The sequence below is a fragment of the Zonotrichia albicollis genome, unplaced genomic scaffold, assembly GCF_047830755.1.
Source record: "Zonotrichia albicollis isolate bZonAlb1 unplaced genomic scaffold, bZonAlb1.hap1 Scaffold_83, whole genome shotgun sequence".
Classification (NCBI taxonomy): Eukaryota; Metazoa; Chordata; class Aves; order Passeriformes; family Passerellidae; genus Zonotrichia; species Zonotrichia albicollis.
Genome location: NW_027428460.1, coordinates 4,061,951 through 4,080,606, shown reverse-complemented (window position 1 = coordinate 4,080,606; position 18,656 = coordinate 4,061,951). Strand labels below are relative to the sequence as shown.

Below are 18,656 nucleotides of genomic sequence, written 5' to 3'. Positions count from 1 at the left end.
CAGCTGTTGCTCTGTATTTCCCTCCCTCCTTTTTTTCCAACAGCTATTCTACTCCAGCACCATAGGCAGGCAGTGATGGCTGCCTGTAGCTAACAAGACAAACTGAGATCTGCCTGCAGAGCCATAGTAAGGTGTCCCTGGCCTTGTGAGACAGGCCAGGACAACACAAACTGAGGCCACAGCCATGCTGTGCTTTCAGTTGAGCCTCAGGTGGAGCTGCTGTGCTTGTAGTCAGCATCTAGATGGGGCAGGTGACATATCTATCTTAGCTGGGACAGAAACAGAAGTACAGCCCTTGCACAGCATCCTTCTGCTAGGCTGTGCTAAGCTCAGGAGCCTGTAAACTGGCCCTTAAGACCTAGGTCTCCACACCTTGCCCAGATCCCCAGCCTCAGGGAGAAGGACTTGGGTTTAGGAGCCATGGCTTTTTCTTCCATCAGACTCCATTAAGAAAAAGTCAAGTAAAGCAGTTCATTACCATTTAAAATACTGTATAGTGTGTAAACCAAATATCCCCCTCCCCACAACAATCCCGTGCTCTCAGCAGATGCTCTGGTGAAGAACACTGCTTTTGGCACTGTTTGCCTTCTCTTTCTTCTTCTTCTTCAAGGGGTCCATCTCAAGACAGCGCCAGATCCGCAGTGTTTCATCAGCAGCTGCTGAGGCCACTGATGTACTATCAGGACTCATGGTCAGGGTCAAGATTCTATCAGTATGAACTGAGGAGGAGAAGGAATGTGCAATCAGGGATGAGCTGATCAGCACATGCACATTTACTCCTGTATGCTCCCATGAGCCCTGCCAGCTTGCATACCTGTCTCCTCACTGGCTGTGGCAGCATGATTTCAGACCCCAAGCATACACTTGAATCAATGGTATCTCTTCCACAGCCCCGTGGGCATGCTTTACTCCTAGCAGCATGGCCCCGGATACTGTCCTGTATCAGTGATGCTGCAGGCTCCAACCAAGGAGTGCAGCTGTCTTCAACCTCTAACACCCCCCACACCCAGGCCCTGTCCACCTATAGTAGGAGTCTTAGTATCTGTAAGTAAACGAAAAGGGGGAAATATAGTAGGAGTCGTAGTAAAATATCTGTATTGTATATTATAGGCCTTGCCCTGATAAGCCCTGGTTGTTTTTGATGGGCTGCAGCTGCAATGTCCTTAATTGGGCTGCAGCTGTAGCTAGTGAAGATAACTGGGATAAAAGGGGCTGGGCTTGGCCAGTCAAGCTGAGCTGACAAGGAGCCCTGAGGAAGAATGAGCAACAAGCAGGAGAAGAAGTCAGAGCTGTGAAGAACTGCCCCCAGGAAGTATCACCGAGAAGGTACGAGACTTTAGAAATATGATTGCAACAGTATGGGACTTTAGAAATGCAACAACAAGATAACAACATGCACCTACCTTGCAGCTCTGCAACCTTGGTCATTGTTGGATACTTCCATATAACCAGCTGATTCTGTGCAAAGCCATGGGCTGAAATGAGCTCCTTGTAGTTTGTGGACCATAGGATAGAAGAGACCTGCAAACAGGCAGTAACACAGGCGCGACAAGGTGCATGTGCTGATGCTCACCACTTGGAGGCGAGCATGGTCCCCCTCCTTCCCTGTGCCTCTGGGCCTGAGGAGCCAGCAGCTCTGTGGAGGTGTGCTGCCAGAAGGTGTTTGTCTCCAAGCTGATGTTCATCTCTCACCTGGGAGCGGGTATCAACAGCACTGAGGCAGGTGCCAGAACACACATTCCAGATGTGGATATGTCTGTCATTAGTGCCACCTCCAGTGGCTGGAACATTCATCTGCCATGGGCACCACGCCACAGCCTGAGAGAGGAGAGTTCATTTTAAAACATACAAGAGGCAACCTGCACCCAGCCAGTGCTGCATGCCTGCCTTGCACACACATATCCGCCCATAGCAGCTCTGTGCTCACCTTGACAGCACCCTGGTGCTGAGTGAAGGTCTGTACAGGAGCAAAGTCACCACCCCCACCTTGGGTGCATGGCCAGACGTTCGCCAGACTGTCATTGCCACCACTGGCCAGGTAGCGGCCACCCAGAGACCATTTGAGTCCGCACACCTCGTGTGTGTGGCCAGCAAGGGTGGCCACGTGATGCTCAGCCACTCGGACATCATGGTGATGGATGTGCCCAGTCCGTGCACCACTGCAGAGAGAAGGCTTGCAGGGTCAGTGTCATGGTTTGAGCCTGGCACAGAGCCAGTGCCCCCCCATGAAAATGCCTTCACCCTGGTGTCTGCTGTGAGATGTGACCAGGAATAAGCAAAACAGGCTCCAACTTAAACATAAAGAACACTTTATTACTTAAACTACAGGAAAATAGGGAAAGACTATAAGGAAAAGAAAAAAAAATTGAAAACCTTACAAAAACCATTTTCCTCCTCCCCACTACCTGACTTTCCCAATCCGATACATTCTCCCAAATCATCAACTGCCCAGCCTTGGCCCCACACTTTAGTATACTCAAACTGCAGTTCATGAAGAGGAAAGGAGTCCTTCTTGTTCCATAGGCTTCTCCTGGAAACACACTGAAACCTCGTGTGCTTCCTTGTCACTTCGGCACCGCCCGGAAAAAAGTCCTTTTGCCGCTTGTGACATCTTCCTTCCATGCCCAGTGCTCTCACCACTGAGGCATGGCCAGAGCTGCTTTTAGGGTTGTCTTTCAAGGATGCCTTGTCTCACTCCAAAAAGGCACAGTCTCTGCTTTGGGACATCTGTCCCCCCCATATTTTTCCAACCCCCTGGGGCCGGGGGGTCCTCACGAAGAACCCTCCTGGTTTTGAGCCACTGCTTCTCCCTAAGTGCAGTCTGTGTCACAGGAACAACTGAGTCCATGGCCACAAGAAAAGTCCAGCCAAAAGGCCACTCCAAATCATCTCTTCCCATTCAATCATCTCCACGTCCTTCGGGCCAGGTCCTTGTCTCATCTCATCTCTTATCTCCCTTCTTATTCAGCTTCGAGGAGGATTAGCATTTTTGCAAGGCCCCAATCATGAAAGAAAGGGTTAAAAGTTTTCAGTCTCTATCTGTCCCGGAGTGGCACTCCCACACACGCTGCCCACACGCTGCCGCTCCGGCCGGGCACTCTTCCTCCCCCCTTCTCCTCCTGGGCCGGCTGCTATCACATTCGGTGTCGCCGGTTCTCTCTCTCTCTCCCTCCTGGGGGGGGGGGGGGAGGGGCTGGCTGCCCGAGGGCTGACTCTCTGGGATCTTCCACCCTTCCATCCTCGAAGCCCCCTCAACCCCCATCTCTGTCCAGGCCCCGGGCCTACCGCATGGCTGCCCCTCCCCCCGCCCAGCAGCAGAGGCTGGACGGGGGGAAGAGATCTGACCTCTGCGCTGCAACGTCCCAAGAGAGAGTGCCAAGGGCAGTGCCCTGCTTTTAACCCCTGTGTATTCTCGGAGGTGTGTCCAAACCCCACTGGCTACACCAGGTGCCAGTCTCAAACCCAAAACCTTCATTGGTTTGACCACAGCTTCCCAGAATTCCCACTTCTTCCTGGTCAAACCACCACAGTCAGGCTGCACATTTTCACCCAAATCCATTTTTGTTGTTGCAAGACTGCTATACCTGCCACTGGGTTTCAACCAGTGTTACCAGCAACACAGGTCTGTTGGTGTGAGTGAAACACCCACACAAGCTCTTTAAAGCTTCAGCACAAATTGCAATACAGGAAAGAGGCCTTCTCCTCACAGCCCCAACAGATAAGGGTGAGTAAGGATCCCAAGCCAGGACAAACTTCTCTCTGCCATCCCTAACCCATGCCACACATAGATTGAGGGATAGGAGTTTGCAACAACTGGAAACTGCCCTTGACCCACTGCTTTACCTGGAGAGGATGCAGCTGTTCCAGCTGAGGGTTCCCACACGGCCACAATGGCTGGTCGTGGTTCGGAGATGTTTCTGCTGCTCAGGGTCCCATAGCTTATAGAGGCCTGAGTAAATATATGTATTGCAGTAAAAGATCTCTGTATTGTGTAAGTGACCCTGCCCTGATTCTAGTTATTGTAAATGGGCTGCAGCTGCAATATCCTTGATTGGGCAGTAGATGTAGCCCGTGGAGGTAGCAAGGATAAAAGGGGGTGGGGCACTCAGAGTGAGCTGGAGAGGAGCCCTGACTGAGAAGCAACAACAACACTGCTGTGAAGAGCTGCTGTGAGAAAACCACCCAGAAGGTATGAGACCCTAGAAATATGATACACAAGAATATAAATGCAACAATAGCTGGAGAGGCAAAGCAAAACGTTCTTCAGAAGAAACCCAATCCTGTTTCTGTGCCCTAGGAACCTCACTGCACAGGCTCTGGCATTCAGCTTTCTCAGTAAGGGAACAGAGGAAATGTGTATCTCATGACTATAGCACAGAAGGTTATGCCACTTATCAGAAAACCCCCAAACCAAACCCTGCCTTGCACACTGGGCAGTTCCACCCCACACCAGGGAAGACAAGTTAGGTGCATGGCATCCTTCCTCTGCCAGCCAAGGTTTTGTCCCCAGGCCCCACAGTTCTGTCAATCCCTAGAAAACACCTCTAGTTTTACTCCTGCATTCACCTGAACCTCAGCACTACTTGTGCCAACAGCAAGGTAGTCTCCATCTTTAATCCATGACACAGAGGAAATGTAAATATCTGGATGCTCCGTCTGCAGCAGGGGGATAATCTCCCTAGTACCATAATTCCACAGATAAACAGTGTTGTCCAGAGTCACTGCCAAGGAGTTCTGGGAGCTCCAGTCTATGAGATTCAGATCTACAATTTGAAAGAGCAATGCAGGTCACACCATGCTTGGCTAGAGAGCATGCCCTTCACCCGTGCTGCTGCAGCAGGTGTTGGGTGCACATGTGCACACACACATGTACAGGTGAGGGGCAGCCTTCTGAGTGTCACTATGCCCAGCTGCTGGGGCCAGGTACCCTGCTCCAAGGCATCTACACAGTGCCCTAGACCACTGTCCCTGTAAGGCCACACAAGGACACTCCAGAAGTGGTCTGCGCTAGCCTGGGTACACAAAATAATACAGACAGCCCAGTTACACTGTCCTAGGAACAGCAATCCAGTGCAGAATGTTCTGGATGCCCAGCACTCAACGCTGCAGCCTACTTACTATAGGGGCCTGAGTAAAGATATGTATTGCAGTAAAAGATCTCTGTATTGTATAAGTGACCCTGCCCTGATTCTAGGTATTGTAAATGGGCGGCAGCTGCGATGTCCTTAATTGGGCAGCAGCTGTAGCCTGTGGAGGTAGCTGGGATAAAAAGGGGTGAGGCAGTCAGGGAGAGCTAGAGAGGAGTCCTGACTGAGAAGCAACAACAATGCTGCTGTGAAGAGCTGCTGTGAGAAAACCACCCAGAAGATATGAGACCCTAGAAATATGATATGCAACAATATGAATACAACAACTTACAGTAGTTGTTGCGAATCTCTGGTGCATCCAAGACCTGGTCTGGCTTTGAGGGAATATATCTGCTATTCTTCCTGCTGAACCCAGGTGCCATTTTCTGACTGTAGAGCACTTTCAGGTTATTCTGATAGCCTGTGTGCAGGGGAACAGGTTTGTTAACCTGAGTTAGTTTCCTCCCAGCTGAGTGCTGCTCACCCAACTAGGAATCCCTTGGAGTGAAAATAAAGTCCTAAGAGAAACACTCACAAGCCTGCAGTGCACTAAAATCACTGGCAGAATGAACTGCTGAACAGGGCTGAGCTACAATTTCCTCATTCATGGAAACAAATTGAACAAACACTTGGGGTTTTGAATCCCATTATATTTAGTTGCAGTTTAAGCTAGAAAGTTCAGAGCAGAGAGTTTGATGCTCTTACAGACTTCATGAAGGTTTGGAACCTGCAGTACAGGTGACTGTCACCAACATCTTTTCATAAAAATCCTTTCTTTAGGATTTTTCTCTGACTGTCACCAACATCTTTTCATAAAAATCCTTTCTTTAGGATTTTTCTCCCTTCTGAGAAGCTGTGGCCTGAGCAACAAAATGTAAACAATGCTTATCTTCTGCGGTGGAATGCAACAGATTGATGCGTGATTGGTCTTGGGTGAATGTTTGGACTTACTGACCACTCACGGCAGAGCTGGGTCTCACTCTCTGCTGAGACACAGCCCTTTGTTTATTCATTCTTTTTCTATTCTTAGCTTAGCCAGCTTCTGAGAACTTTCCTTCTATTTCTTTTAGTATAGTAATAATGTAATATATATCATAAAAGAATAAATCAAGCCTTCTGAACATGAGGTCAAGATTCTCGCCTCTGTCTTCACCCTGAAGACCCTTGCAAGCCCTGTAACAGGTGACCAACTGGCAGTCATAGCACCTCTCCTAAGTAAATTCACTGTAACTGTTATGCCCTCCCTCGACCTCAGGAACCTTAAGAAATGAGACTCCAGCCTGTACAGCTCTCAGAAACCAGTTGATTTCTCTTGTGACCACACACAGAGCCTCTGTGTTGCTGTTCCCCTGACCTGATCTCTCCTGCTGATTCCGCTCACACAGACATACCTTCTGGAGCATTCTCTGGTTTTCCACTGAGGTGGAGGATCTTTGCCTCTTCTACATCAAAACCATTCAGATTCACTGCCCAGGCTTTCTGTTGCTCCTACAGAGACAAATCACCCTCAGTGCAATGCATTTACAACAATTCCCACACTGCAATTTAAACAGACGCCGAAGTCCCCTTCTCTTAGAATCTGAAGATGTTTGACTGTGCTGCAAGGGTCAGTCACACAGAGGCAGGTCAAAGCAGTTTTTCCTCAGACTTCCATACATCGTCCTGCTCCCATTTTCACACAATGGCAAATTCAGTGTCATTGCCAGTGGGAAGAGCCACAGCCACAAAGCGACCAAATGCTTCATAAACAGATTTCAGAACACAGTGTAAAACATTCCAGAAGTGTTCCCTGTGGAGACATTGTCCTAGAATAGCTACCACCAGCAGTTTCACTTTGCATAGGCTTACAGCTTTGTGTTTTTGTTGCCTGCTACATTTTAACGCCTCATTAGTCAAAAGCTAAATTTTGCTTCCAGAAGCAGCATAGGCTTAGAGTGCATGGCAGTCTCTACAGCTTCGGTCTCATCCTAGGCTCCTGAAGCCCAGAGCTGCAAGTAGTGATGGCTGGGACTTGTCAGTCCCGTGTGCCCACTTGATAGAACCTATAGTTTACTGCTAAAGGGGCAGGAAGGAGTAGTGGTTGTTGAAGTAATTGTAACTTAGCAACATGATCACCTTCTTGGTAGGGGAATCCTCAGCAGGGTCATTCTCATTGGTTAGGAGGAAATTTGCCATCTCCATCTGCACAGTGCTGCGGTTGGGTATGTAGCGATCCCCCCCAGCCTTTGTGGGGGTGCTTTGAATTTTGGATCCAGATTTACCTGCATTCACATATGAAAATATTGTCTTACAGCTATTTAACAGCCTGTATTAGAGCTTTCATGGGAGTAAACACAACACTCTTCCACATCACACCCACCAGACAAGTAGGACTCTGAGGTCTCATGCCACCCAGTCACAACTAACTTATATTTTCCTCCCTGCCACCAAGTTGGTTAGGGACTGTGTGCACTTGGGTCTAGTGCAACAATTCCAGAGATCAGAGATAAGGAGAAGATACAAAAACGCTCCCAGGATGTAAAGCTGTCAGCTGACAGGCCCGCCCACACTCGTCCTAGCACACAGCTGTGCCAGCAAGGCTCAGCTGGGTGAAAGCAGCTCGCCAGCCCCAGTGCTCAGAGCTCTGCCCCTCATGCTGGCAAGGAGGTGGGTGGCTGTCAGGAGCACAGCCCACCTCCTCCTGCCTGAGCAGCAGCCGGTAGGGCAGCGTGGCAGGGAGCCCAGAGCCCCATGGCTGTGGACAAGCAGCCTGGGCCAGGCTCCCGTACTCAACCTCTGCCGCTGGTGGCTGGTACTCACCGGGTATCTTGGACGGCATCTGTCTCTCTGTCTCTCTTGCTGGAGCTGTAGGAGCGATTGGCCGGCTTCACGGGCGACACGCAGACAGGGCTGGGCCCGGGGCCACTCTCCTTGGCCTTGCGTTGCCATTGTGCAGGCAGCGCGTTCGGGATCAGCGTGTCCAGCTTCAGCAGCCCGTGCAAGTCCGCCTCGAACAGGAACTGCGCCGTGGTCCTGCGGGTGGGTGGCATTGGCTGTACTCACCGGCCGGGCTGAGCCTACTCCGACAGGCCCCGCCAGCCTCCCCACCACCGGACCGTGCAAGCGCTCCGGCTGCTCCTCCCCGCCAACGGACACCCCCACTCTCCCCAGCCACTCCTCAGGACACCCCATGAGCCGATACGCCCTCCCTCCGCTCCTCGGGGATCCTTGAGCAGCCGGCACCCCTTCCAGCCGCTCTTTGGGGCTCTCTTGGATAAGCGACATTCTCCTGTCCCCTGCCTTTCAAGGGCAATCTCGTCCCTGCTCTTTCTCCTCCCCACTGTGCTATGCCTCTGCCCTGTGCCCCTGGGGCTGCTCTTGGCCAGGCAGCCTCAGTGGGAGCCAGCACTGGCTGCAGCCCCAGCGGGCCCCCCAGGACAAGGTCCAGCAATGAGGAGGCCAATGAAAGCTCTGGGCAGCAGCAGAACCCTCAGCAGAGTTCTTCGGACAATCATGGACTGGCCACACCTACACTGCAGCCTCACTGGGAATGTTTCCTATGTACACTAGACTTTCAAAAGAAGCTGTTTGAGGGAAAGGTGAACCAAACTCTTACTGTCTCCTCTTAAGTCCAAATTCGGACAGAGCATAAGATGAAGATAAGCTCCAAAACAAGCAGGCCTGCCAGGAACCCCAGCCAGCAGCCTGTTCCCTGACAGAAACCCCTTCCAAGGCCCTTCTGGGCATCAGGAACATGTGCTGTGGTTCCAGCTGCACCTGTGGGAGCAATGGGGAGCGTCAGCCCGTGCTGTGCTGCACTGCTGAGCTGGCAGCACGGTGGATGTGGGCAGGACGTTCTCCGTTTCCCCCAGAGCTGGGGCCTGCAGGCACCTTGCCGCCCCTTGGCACAGGCTGTGCCACCCAAGAGAGCCCAACAGGCCGGGAGGAGAGCCTGGGGGCCAGCAGGAAGCTGAGAGAAGGCCCTGCTATAGAACTGAGGGACTTCCACCAGAAGCAAACAAAGATGTAACTTGAAGAGATTCCCTCTGTGCTCAAAGTTTGTCTGAGAAGACTAAGACGTGAGCTTGTCAAAAATCCCAGGAAATATCTGGGAAAAGGTTTTATGTATGTTGGTTGTGACTAGGTACAAAGCTCCTGCAGGAAAAGAGCCTCTGCAGCAGGCTGGCTGGCTGAAGGGGTCTTACTTCTTTCTAGAATAAAGATTACCACTCAAATGCAATTTTATTTTTTTATTGTATGAGGGGAAAATATTTTCCAGACCTCTAAAACCAGTTTCAAAAATACAGATGTGTTGTGGAAAAAAACGAAACATATGGGGATTTCTCTCTACAAGAGATATTTCTAAATATTTCTAAAAATGAAAAGTGAAGACAAAATGAGGTCACTTTTCCTGGATTCTAAAACTACTTAGAAAAATCTTAAACTACTGTAGGAGTTGGGAAGAAATATTTGGGGGTGTCTCTCTACAGAAAAACGATTTTGAAATATTTCTACAAATTTCTAATTTCTAAAACTGAAAAACTAAGCAAATGGGGTTGCTTTTTCTCAGGAGCCCCATGCTGCTGCCTGCCCCCTGGGCTCCCCCAGCCCTCGGGACTCCGCCGCTGGTCACAGCAGCCCCTGCCTGGCTCCTGCCTGCCCACACCGTGGGCATCCACGGCCACTTCTGGCCATGGAGCTCAGCCAGTGCTGCTGCCGGCTGGGCTTTGCTGCTGCTGCCACCCAAACACTGGGGTGACGGCACCTTCCCTTTATTGCAACAGAAGAAAGTGCCATCACCTAGCCTGGCAGAGAGCAGGGTTAACTTCAGTGTTGTTTAGAGGGCAGGGCCAGGGGGCTCAGGGGCAGAGGAAGGGACATGTTGGTCTCAGGAGGGGCTGGAGGGTGCTGGGCTACTGCTGGGGTCTATAGAAGAAGTCGGGACGGGACAGAGGAGGATGAAAAAAGAAATGAAAGTAGCTTGGGGATACACATGGGGAGAGGAGGTGGCAGTGCGATCTCCAGGCGAATAGGAGATTTCATTGTTGATTGCTGTTCTGGAGTCTTCAGCTCAAAACTCTTGAAAGGGCTGCGCAGGCCCTTCTGACTGCTGGAGGAGCTGCTCCTGCTGTTTGGGTGTGAGGTGCAGCCACCGTCTTACAACTCTTGTCCAGAGGTGGAACTGTGGAAAGAGGAGGTGGCTGAGGGCCCAGCTGCCAGTGGCACACAGGGACTCTCCTGCACAGCAGGGCCCAGAGCTGGCAAGGCTCCCCAGCACGGCTGGAGCTGCTGGCACAGCTTGGCCCAGCTGCACAGCCGCCCCTCCAGGCCCCGGCCAGCAGGGCACGGCTCTGGGCAGGCTCCCTGGCCAGGAGCGGCCCCCAGAGCGCCTCTGCCTTTCAAGGGCAATCTCGTCCCTGCTCTTTCTCCTCCCCACAGTGCTTTGCCTCTGCCCTGTGCCCCTGGGGCTGCTCTTGGCCAGGCAGCCTCAGTGGGAGCCAGCACTGGCTGCAGCCCCAGCGGGCCCCCAGGACAAGGCCCAGCAATGAGGAGGCCAATGAAAACTCTGGGCAGCAGCAGACCCCTCAGGAGAGTTCTTTGGACAATCATGGACTGGCCACACCTACACTGCAACCTCACTGGGAATGTTTCCTATGTACACTAGACTTTCAAAAGAAGCTGTTTGAGGGAAAGGTGAACTAAACACTCACCCTTTTCTCTTCCAGCAAGTCCAAATTCGGACAGAGCATAAGATGAAGATAAGCTCCAAGACAAGCAGGCCTGCCAGTAACCCTAACCAGAAGCCTGTTCCCTGACAGAACCCCCTTCCAAGGCCCTTCTGGGCATCAGGAACATGTGCTGTGGTTCCAGCTGCACCTGTGGGAGCAACGGGGAGCGTCAGCCCGTGCTGTGCTGCACTGCTGAGCTGGCAGCACGGTGGATGTGGGCAGGACGTTCTCCGTTTCCCCCAGAGCTGGGGCCTGCAGGCACCTTGCCGCCCCTTGGCACAGGCTGTGCCACCCAACAAAGCCCAGCAGGCCGGGAGGAGAGCCTGGGGGCGGCGCAGCTGCTTGGACAGTGGCTGCTTGGAGGGACACGGGCCAAAGCCATCCCTGAGCAGCCACTGCCAGCCCTGGCCCTCCCTGCCCCGTGACAGCTCCCCCAGCCCCAGGGCACAGAGTCAGGCCCTGTCAGGAGCCAGTGCAGCCCCTGCCCAGTTGGGAGCCAAGGCTGGCTCTGGCCCTGGGCTTGCGGCAGGGCTCCCGCTCGGGGCTGCTCCTGTGCCTTGGGCCTCTGGGCACTCAGGGCCAGCTCCGGAGCAGCTGCAGCGGGAGGGACGTTGGTGCACGAGTCCCCTTTTCCCCGGGGCTCTGAATGAGCTCCAGAGGTCTCAAGGCCTCAAGAGGCACCTCCAGCTTTGGCTGCGGTTAGGCCATGCAAGGGCAGGCCCTGGGGGAAGAACTGCTGCCACACAGCCCTGCTGAGCCCAGCACAGCAATTACCTTCTGAGCCTGTGCCCATGCCCATGCCTGTGTTTGGCTTGGCCTTCCTTCCTGCAGCAGGGGCTGCCAATCGGCCTCTGCTTCCTTGCGGAAACACCTCCTTCTGTCCTGCATTTTGGCCCATCACTGGAGAAACAAAAATTACACCTTAACAGATGGAACAGTTATCCATTACTTTGATGGCATGTTCAGGACATCATGCTTATGCAAAATCGGGTAAACTCAACAAATCATCTAGGCTTTTTCCACTGGGCCAGGGCCCACCCTCCTCCAAACAGCTGCCAGTGCTGAGCGGAAGTTGTGAGTGGATCGTGCAGGGCGAGTGCACACATGTGCATGGCTCTGTTCTGGCACCTGCAGCAATGCCCCCCTGGCCGAGCTTTGGGCTCTGAGCTGGCAGCTCTCTCAGGGGAAAGGCCTTGACCTACCCTCACCATCTCCCAGAGGCTCAATCCTGAACGTGGTCTGGGAAGCCAGATCACCTTTAGCAACAGACTCAGCTGCAATGAAAGGCAGGACACAATAGCTCCAATGACACTGCTGAAGATTCTCCTTCAGGCCCGAGTGGCAGTGAGGGCACCTGGGTGATTAGTGCCATCCAAGTCACTCCCTTGGCTCTGCCTTCCACTCAGGAGCAGGGCCAGGGGGACCTCATGCCTGCAGTGGCCCCACACTGGGATGGAAGGAGCCACATGCAGGGTTGCTGGGGCAGAAAGGACTCCCTGGAGCTGCTGGAGCTCCAAACCCAACCCCAGGCAGGGCCAGGCCTTGGCAGTGGCAGCAGGAGCAGCTCAGGCTCCCTGGGGCCGGCAAAGGAGCTGAGAATGGCTCAGCCCTGGGGCACAGCCCTGGGCCCAGCCCCTTTCCGCTCTGCTCTTCTCTGTGGCGGCACAGAGCACACAGAAGGACACAGTGGCATTGCACACAGGAGGAGGATGGACAGATAAATACTCCTTCCTCCCACTGACAGCGATCCTGTGGGATCCCTCAGGGCTCCAAAAGGGAGCAGGGTAAGGTTTCCAGAACTGATCAGCCTTCAGTGAAGTTTAAGGGAACTGGCTCATGAGTAAGCCCTTGCCACACTGCCACCGATTATTCTGTCAGGAAAGGTACATTGAGAACTTGCCTTCAACATCTGGCAAAATCTTCAAAGTACCATTCACCAGCATTTCCAACTAATCGAAGTCACATGCAAGTCGAGAGGGGAGCACAGATGCTACAGAACCATTTCCATGGTGTGCTGGGATCCCCTTCTCCCTTGGGGAATTGGACACTGCAAGGGGGTGGGGTAAGGCTGTGGGAGCCTGTGCCTCCTGGTCACTCTCCACACTCTTTGCAGGTGCTGTGCAACATCCCTGGAGGGGCAGCTGGAGCAGCCCAGGGCCCTGGGGCTCTCTCCCTTCCCACACAGGAAAGCCTCACTAAATGCCTGGAGAAATCTGCAGTGCCACAGCTGTCGCTCCCAACCTCCGTCCCTCCCTCCTGCTTGCCCACCTGCCCATGGAACACCTCCCACAGCCCACGGGCACATAGCCAGGCCCTCTCAGGACACACTGGAGCCTTGCTCTCCCCCTCTGCCCTTTCCCCACCACGGGCACCCCGTGCAGCCGCTCCCAGGTTTCGGGACGTGTCTCCCACGGAGGGAGCCCAGCAGGACAGCTCAGTAGCCGAGTGCCCTGAGCCTGCTCGGGACAATTCCTCTGGGCTGTGCCCGTCTTGTCTGGGCTGTGCCCGCAGTGCCAAGCAGCAGAGAGGGCAGCTCAAGCCTCAGCAGGGCTCAGGCCCAGAGGCACAGCAATTACCTCCTGTGGCTGTGCCTGGCATCGCCTCCTTCCTGCAGGAAATGCCACCTTCCATAGAGCCTCTCTTTCCATCCCTTGAGAAAGGAAGAGGCTTGGTGGCATCAGATGGAATCATTGCTCATCCAGGTGGTTGCCTCTTCAGAAGGCAATACTTGTCCACAACATGGATAAGAATCAGGAAAATCCTGATCCCCACAGGCCTTTGGGGCTTCCTATGGCCCTCCCTCTGCCAAGCAGCCACACCTCAGGATGTGCTCAGACACCGGGAAAATGCAGGGGATCCCTGGTGCAGTTTGGGCTGCATGGCAGCTGATGCCAAATGCCTTCCTGCAGAGGCTGGGGAGAAGCTGCAGCCAGGCCAGGCTGGCAAACAGCCCTGCAGGGCGTGGATGCACCAGCAGGGCAGCGAGGCTGCCATGGATCCCTTCCCGCTGTTCCAGGCACGGCGTGTCCAGATGTGCAGCCAAAGCCCCCGGCTGCTGAGCACCAGGACAAGGCTCAGAGAAAAGTTCTCACCATTCCCTTTGTGCAGTTCCGTCACCATGTTATTTGGCTCATGCACTTTCTTGTGCCCTGTGTCTTTGTTCTTCCCTCTCAGAGGACCTTAAAAGAAAGTGGTTCCATTTCCTATGAATGGATCCCACAGAAGAAGGGCTCCGCCGGTGGGGTCAGCAGGGACACACTACTCACCCCTGCGATGGAAGCCTGGCTTCGGTGAAGGAACCAGCAAAGGAACAGGAAAAGTCCTCCCTGCAGACACATCTGTAACACAACAGCCACAGAAGCTTCTGTAACCAGGTTCCTGCCAGGTTGTCAACAATTATTCCTTGGTGGGAGAGTGAGAACATACCTGCAGGAGGTTCCAAAGGCTTCAAAACTTTATTCAGCCAATCTAATGGAGAAATCTTCCTAGCAAGCTCATCTAGAACAGAGCAGAGATGAGAACATTTTTCAGGGCATGCTGGGATCCCCGTCTGCCTCTGGGAAATGGGCACTGCAAGGGGGTCGGGTAAGGCTGTAGGAGCCAGATGTCAATGGACATGGCAAAAGCTGCACAGGGGCCTGGGGAGCTCTGGGCAGGCTCCTGGTCACTCTACACCCTCTTTCCATGCCCTGTGCAACACCCTTGTTGGGGCAGCTGAAGCAGCCCAGGGCCCTGTGGGCTCTCATACCCACAACTGCAACTCTTGCTAAATGCCTGGGGAAAAGTGCATCAGGCAGTGCCACAGCTGTCCCCCTGTCCCTCTGACTGTCCTGCCCTTTCTCCTGCCTTTCCCACCTTCTTCTATCTCTCCGTCCCTCTTTGCCTTGGGACCCTTTCCCCATCCCAAGGGCACATGGCCAAGCCCTCTCAGGACCCACTGGAGCCTTGCTCTCCCCCTCTGCCCTTTCCCCACCATGGGCACCCCGTGCAGCCGCTCCCAGGTGTCGGGACGTGTCTCCCACGGAGGGAGCCCAGCAGGACAGCTCAGTAGCCGAGTGCCCTGAGCCTGCTCGGGACAATTCCTCGGGGCTGTGCCCGTCTTGTCCGGGCTGTGCCCGCAGTGCCAAGCAGCAGAGAGGGCAGCTCAATCCTCAGCAGGGCTCAGGCCCAGAGGCACAGCAATTACCTCCTGTGGCTGTGCCTGGCATCGCCTCCCTTTCCGCAGCAGAGGCTGCCAATGAGCCACTGCTTCCTCCAGGAAACTGAGCCTTCATCACAGCCTCTCCATCTGCTTCTGGAGAAAGGATGAGGTACAGCTGGGTCAGGTGGGGCTGTTCCCCATTGAGGATGGGGCATCTTCAGGAGCAAATGCTTGTCACAGACATGGTTAAGAAGCAAGAAATCCCTATAAAATTTTTGGTTAGGCCAAGGCCCTCTCTACTCCAAACAGCTGCCCCTTCTGATTTGACTGGTGACAGGGAAATCCCAGGGGATCTGAGGTCCGTGCTGCTGTTTGGGCTGCGTGGCAGCTGATGCCCAATGCCTTCCTGCAGAGGCTGGGGAGAAGCTGCAGCCAGGCCAGGCTGGCAAACAGCCCTGCAGGGCGTGGAAGCAGCAGCGGGGCAGTGAGGCTGCCATGGATCCCTTCCCGCTGTGCCGGGCACGGCGTGTCCAGATGTGCAGCCAAAGCCCCCGGCTGCTGAGCGCCAGGACAGGGCTGAGGGAAATGCACCCACCTTGTCCTGCCTGCTGCATTTCCTTTGTCCTTTGCCTCATGTATTCAGATGGCTCATGAGCTTTCTTCTGTCCTGTAGATTTGTACTTTCCTGTTGGAGGACCTTCGAAAAACATGGTTTGATTTCCTATGAATGGATACCACAAAAGCAGAACTCAGCCTGTGGGGTCAGCAGGGACACACTACTCACCCCTGCGATGGAAGCCTGGCTTCGATGAAGGAACCAGCAAAGGAACAGGAAAAGTCCTCCCTGCAGACACATCTGTAACACAACAGCCACAGAAGCTTCTGTAACCAGGTTCCTGCCAGGCTGTCAAAAATTATTCCTTGGTGGGAGAGTGAGAACATACCTGCAGGACGTTCCAAAGGCTTCAAAACATTATGCCCCCCATCTAATGGAGAAACCTTTCCAGACACCTCATCTAAAACGGAGCACAGATGAGAACATTTTTCAGGGCGTGCAGAGATCCCCGTCTGCCCCTGGGAAATGGGCACTGCAAGGGGGTCGGGTATGGCTGTAGGAGCCAGATGTCAATGGACAAGGCCAAAGCTGCGCAGGGGCCTGGGGAGCTCTGGGCAGGCTCCTGGTCACTCTACACCCTCTTTCCATGCCCTGTGCAACATCCCTGGTGGGGCTGCTGAAGCAGCTCAGGACCCTGGTTGCTCTCACTCCCACAGCTGCAACTCTTGCTAAATGCCTGGGGAAAAGTGCATCAGGCAGTGCCACAGCTGTCCCCCTGTCCCTCTGACTGTCCTGCCCTTTCTCCTGCCTTTCCCACGTTCTTCTATCTCTCCGTCCCTCTTTGCCTTGGGACCCTTTCCCCATCCCAAGGGCACATGGCCAAGCCCTCTCAGGACCCACTGGAGCCTTGCTCTCCCCCTCTGCCCTTTCCCCACCACGGGCACCCCGTGCAGCCGCTCCCAGGTTTCAGGACGTGTCTCCCACGGAGGGAGCCCAGCAGGACAGCTCAGTAGCCGAGTGCCCTGAGCCTGCTCGGGACAATTCCTCGGGGCTGTGCCCGTCCTGTCCAGGCTGTGCCCGCAGTGCCAAGCAGCAGAGAGGGCAGCTCAATCCTCAGCAGGACTCAGGCCCAGAGGCACAGCAATTACCTCCTGTGGCTGTACCTGGCATCGCCTCCCTTCCTGGAGCAGAGGCTTCCAATGAGCCACTGCTTCCTCCGAGAAATGCACAGCCTTCCTTCCGCACAGCCTCTCCATCTGCTTCTGGAGAAAGGATGAGGTACAGCTGGGTCAGGTGAGGCTGTTCCCCATTGAGGATGGGGAATCTTCAGGAGCAAATGCTTGTCAAAGACATGGTTAAGAATCAGGAAATCCCTATAAAATTTTTGGTTAGGCCAGGGCCCTCTCTGCTCCAAACAGATGCCCCATCTGATTTGCCTGGAGATGGGAAATTGCAGGGGATCTGAGGTGCGTTGTGCAGTTTGGGCTGCCTGTCAGCTGATGCCACATTCAATCCTGCAGTGGCTGGGGAGAAGCTGCAGCCAGGCCAGGCTGGCAAACAGCCCTGCAGGGTGTGGAAGCAGCCGCGGGGCAGTGAGGCTGCCATGGATCCCTTCCCGCTGTGCCGGGAACGGCGTGTCCAGATGTGCAGCCAAAGCCCCCGGCTGCTGAGCCCGAGGACAAGGTTGAGAGAAATGCACCCACCTTGTCCTGCCTGCTGCATTTCCTTCGTCCTTTGCCTCATGTGTTCAGATGACTCATGGGCTTTCTTCTGTCCTGCAGCTTTGTTCTTTCCTTTTAGAGGACCTTAGATAAACAAGTTTCCTTTTCCCATTAATGGATCCCACAGAAGCAGGGCTCAGCCTGTGGGGTCAGCAGGGACACACTACTCACCCCTGCGATGGGAGGCAGGCTTCTGTGTAGGAATGAGGGAAGGATGAGGAAAAGTCCTCCCTGCAGGCACGTCTGTAAGACAACAACCACAGAAGCTTCTGCCGCCTCTACTCAGCTGCACGGACACCACTAAGCCACAGGAGCGGTGTGGGGATCGCATAGGGCGAGGGCACACACGTGCATGGCTCTGTCCTGGCACCTGCAGCGATGCCCTCCTGGCCGAGCTTTGGGCTCTGAGCTGGCAGCTCTCCCAGGGGAAAGGCGTTGACCTACCCTCACCATCTCCCAGAGGCTCAGTTGTGGACATGGGTTGGGAAGCCAGATCACCTTCACCAAGAGGTTCAGCTGCAAAGAAAGGCAGGACAGAACATCACCCGTGGCACTGTAGGAGATCCTCAGGGTGTGGAAGGCTCAGCCCCGGGGCACAACCGTGGGCCCGCCCCCTTCCCTCTCTGCTCTCCTCTGTGACTGCACAGACTGCACGGAAGGAAACATTGACATTGCACATGGGAGGAGGATGGACAGCTAAATGCTCCTTCCTCCCACTGACAGTGATCCTGTGGAATCACTCAGGGCTCCAGAAAGGAGCAGGGCAATGTTTTCAGAACCCTTCTGCCCTGACTTAACCTCTAACGAAAATGGCAGATGAACGAGCTCTTGCCACTTGGATAGTGATTAATATGTCACTAGAAAGGGAAATTCAGTACTTGCCTCCAGCATTCTTCAAGACATTCCGAATATCATTCAACAACAATTCCAAATCATCAAAGTCGCGATCCAAATCTAGAAGGGAGCAGAGGCCAGACCCATTTCCATGATGCGCTGGCATCCCCTTCTGCCTCCGGGAAATGGGCACTGCAAGGGGGTCAGGAAAGTCCGTGGGGGCCAGATGTGAATGCACAAGGCCAAAGCTGCACAGGGGCCTGGGCAGCTCTGGGCTGGCTCCTGGTCACTCTCCACCCTCTTTGCAGGCCCTGTGACACATCCCTGGAGAGGCAACAGGGCCAGCCCAGGGCCCTGGGGGCTCTCTCCCTCCCCCAGAGGAAACCCTCCCTAAAGGCCTGGGGAAAACCATCCCCAGCGCTTCCCGGGGAGCAGGGAGCGCTGTCCCGGGAAAGGGGAGCCAGGCTGCCGGCTCACCTGCTCGCCACCCTTGCAGCGGAGCAGCCTGGGCAGCCCTGGCAGGCAGGGCCACGGCCAGGAGGAGCAGGAGGAAGAGGCGCAGAGCAAGGG

At 54.3% G+C, this 18,656-nt stretch overlaps 2 protein-coding genes across 2 annotated transcripts in view; both read right to left on the bottom strand.

Moving 5' to 3' along the window:
- LOC141728045 (uncharacterized) overlaps window positions 1-18,656 on the bottom strand; it is a 621,306-nt gene that overhangs the window by 379,658 nt on the left and 222,992 nt on the right. The window lies entirely within an intron of this gene.
- On the bottom strand, window positions 541-8,155 carry LOC141728030 (cell division cycle protein 20 homolog). The gene is given in 11 exon segments (XM_074534329.1): window positions 541-719; window positions 1,404-1,521; window positions 1,693-1,818; window positions 1,928-2,159; window positions 3,844-3,938; window positions 4,567-4,763; window positions 5,419-5,547; window positions 6,518-6,614; window positions 7,242-7,387; window positions 7,926-7,959; window positions 7,961-8,155. Coding segments are annotated over 11 exon segments (1,548 nt in total).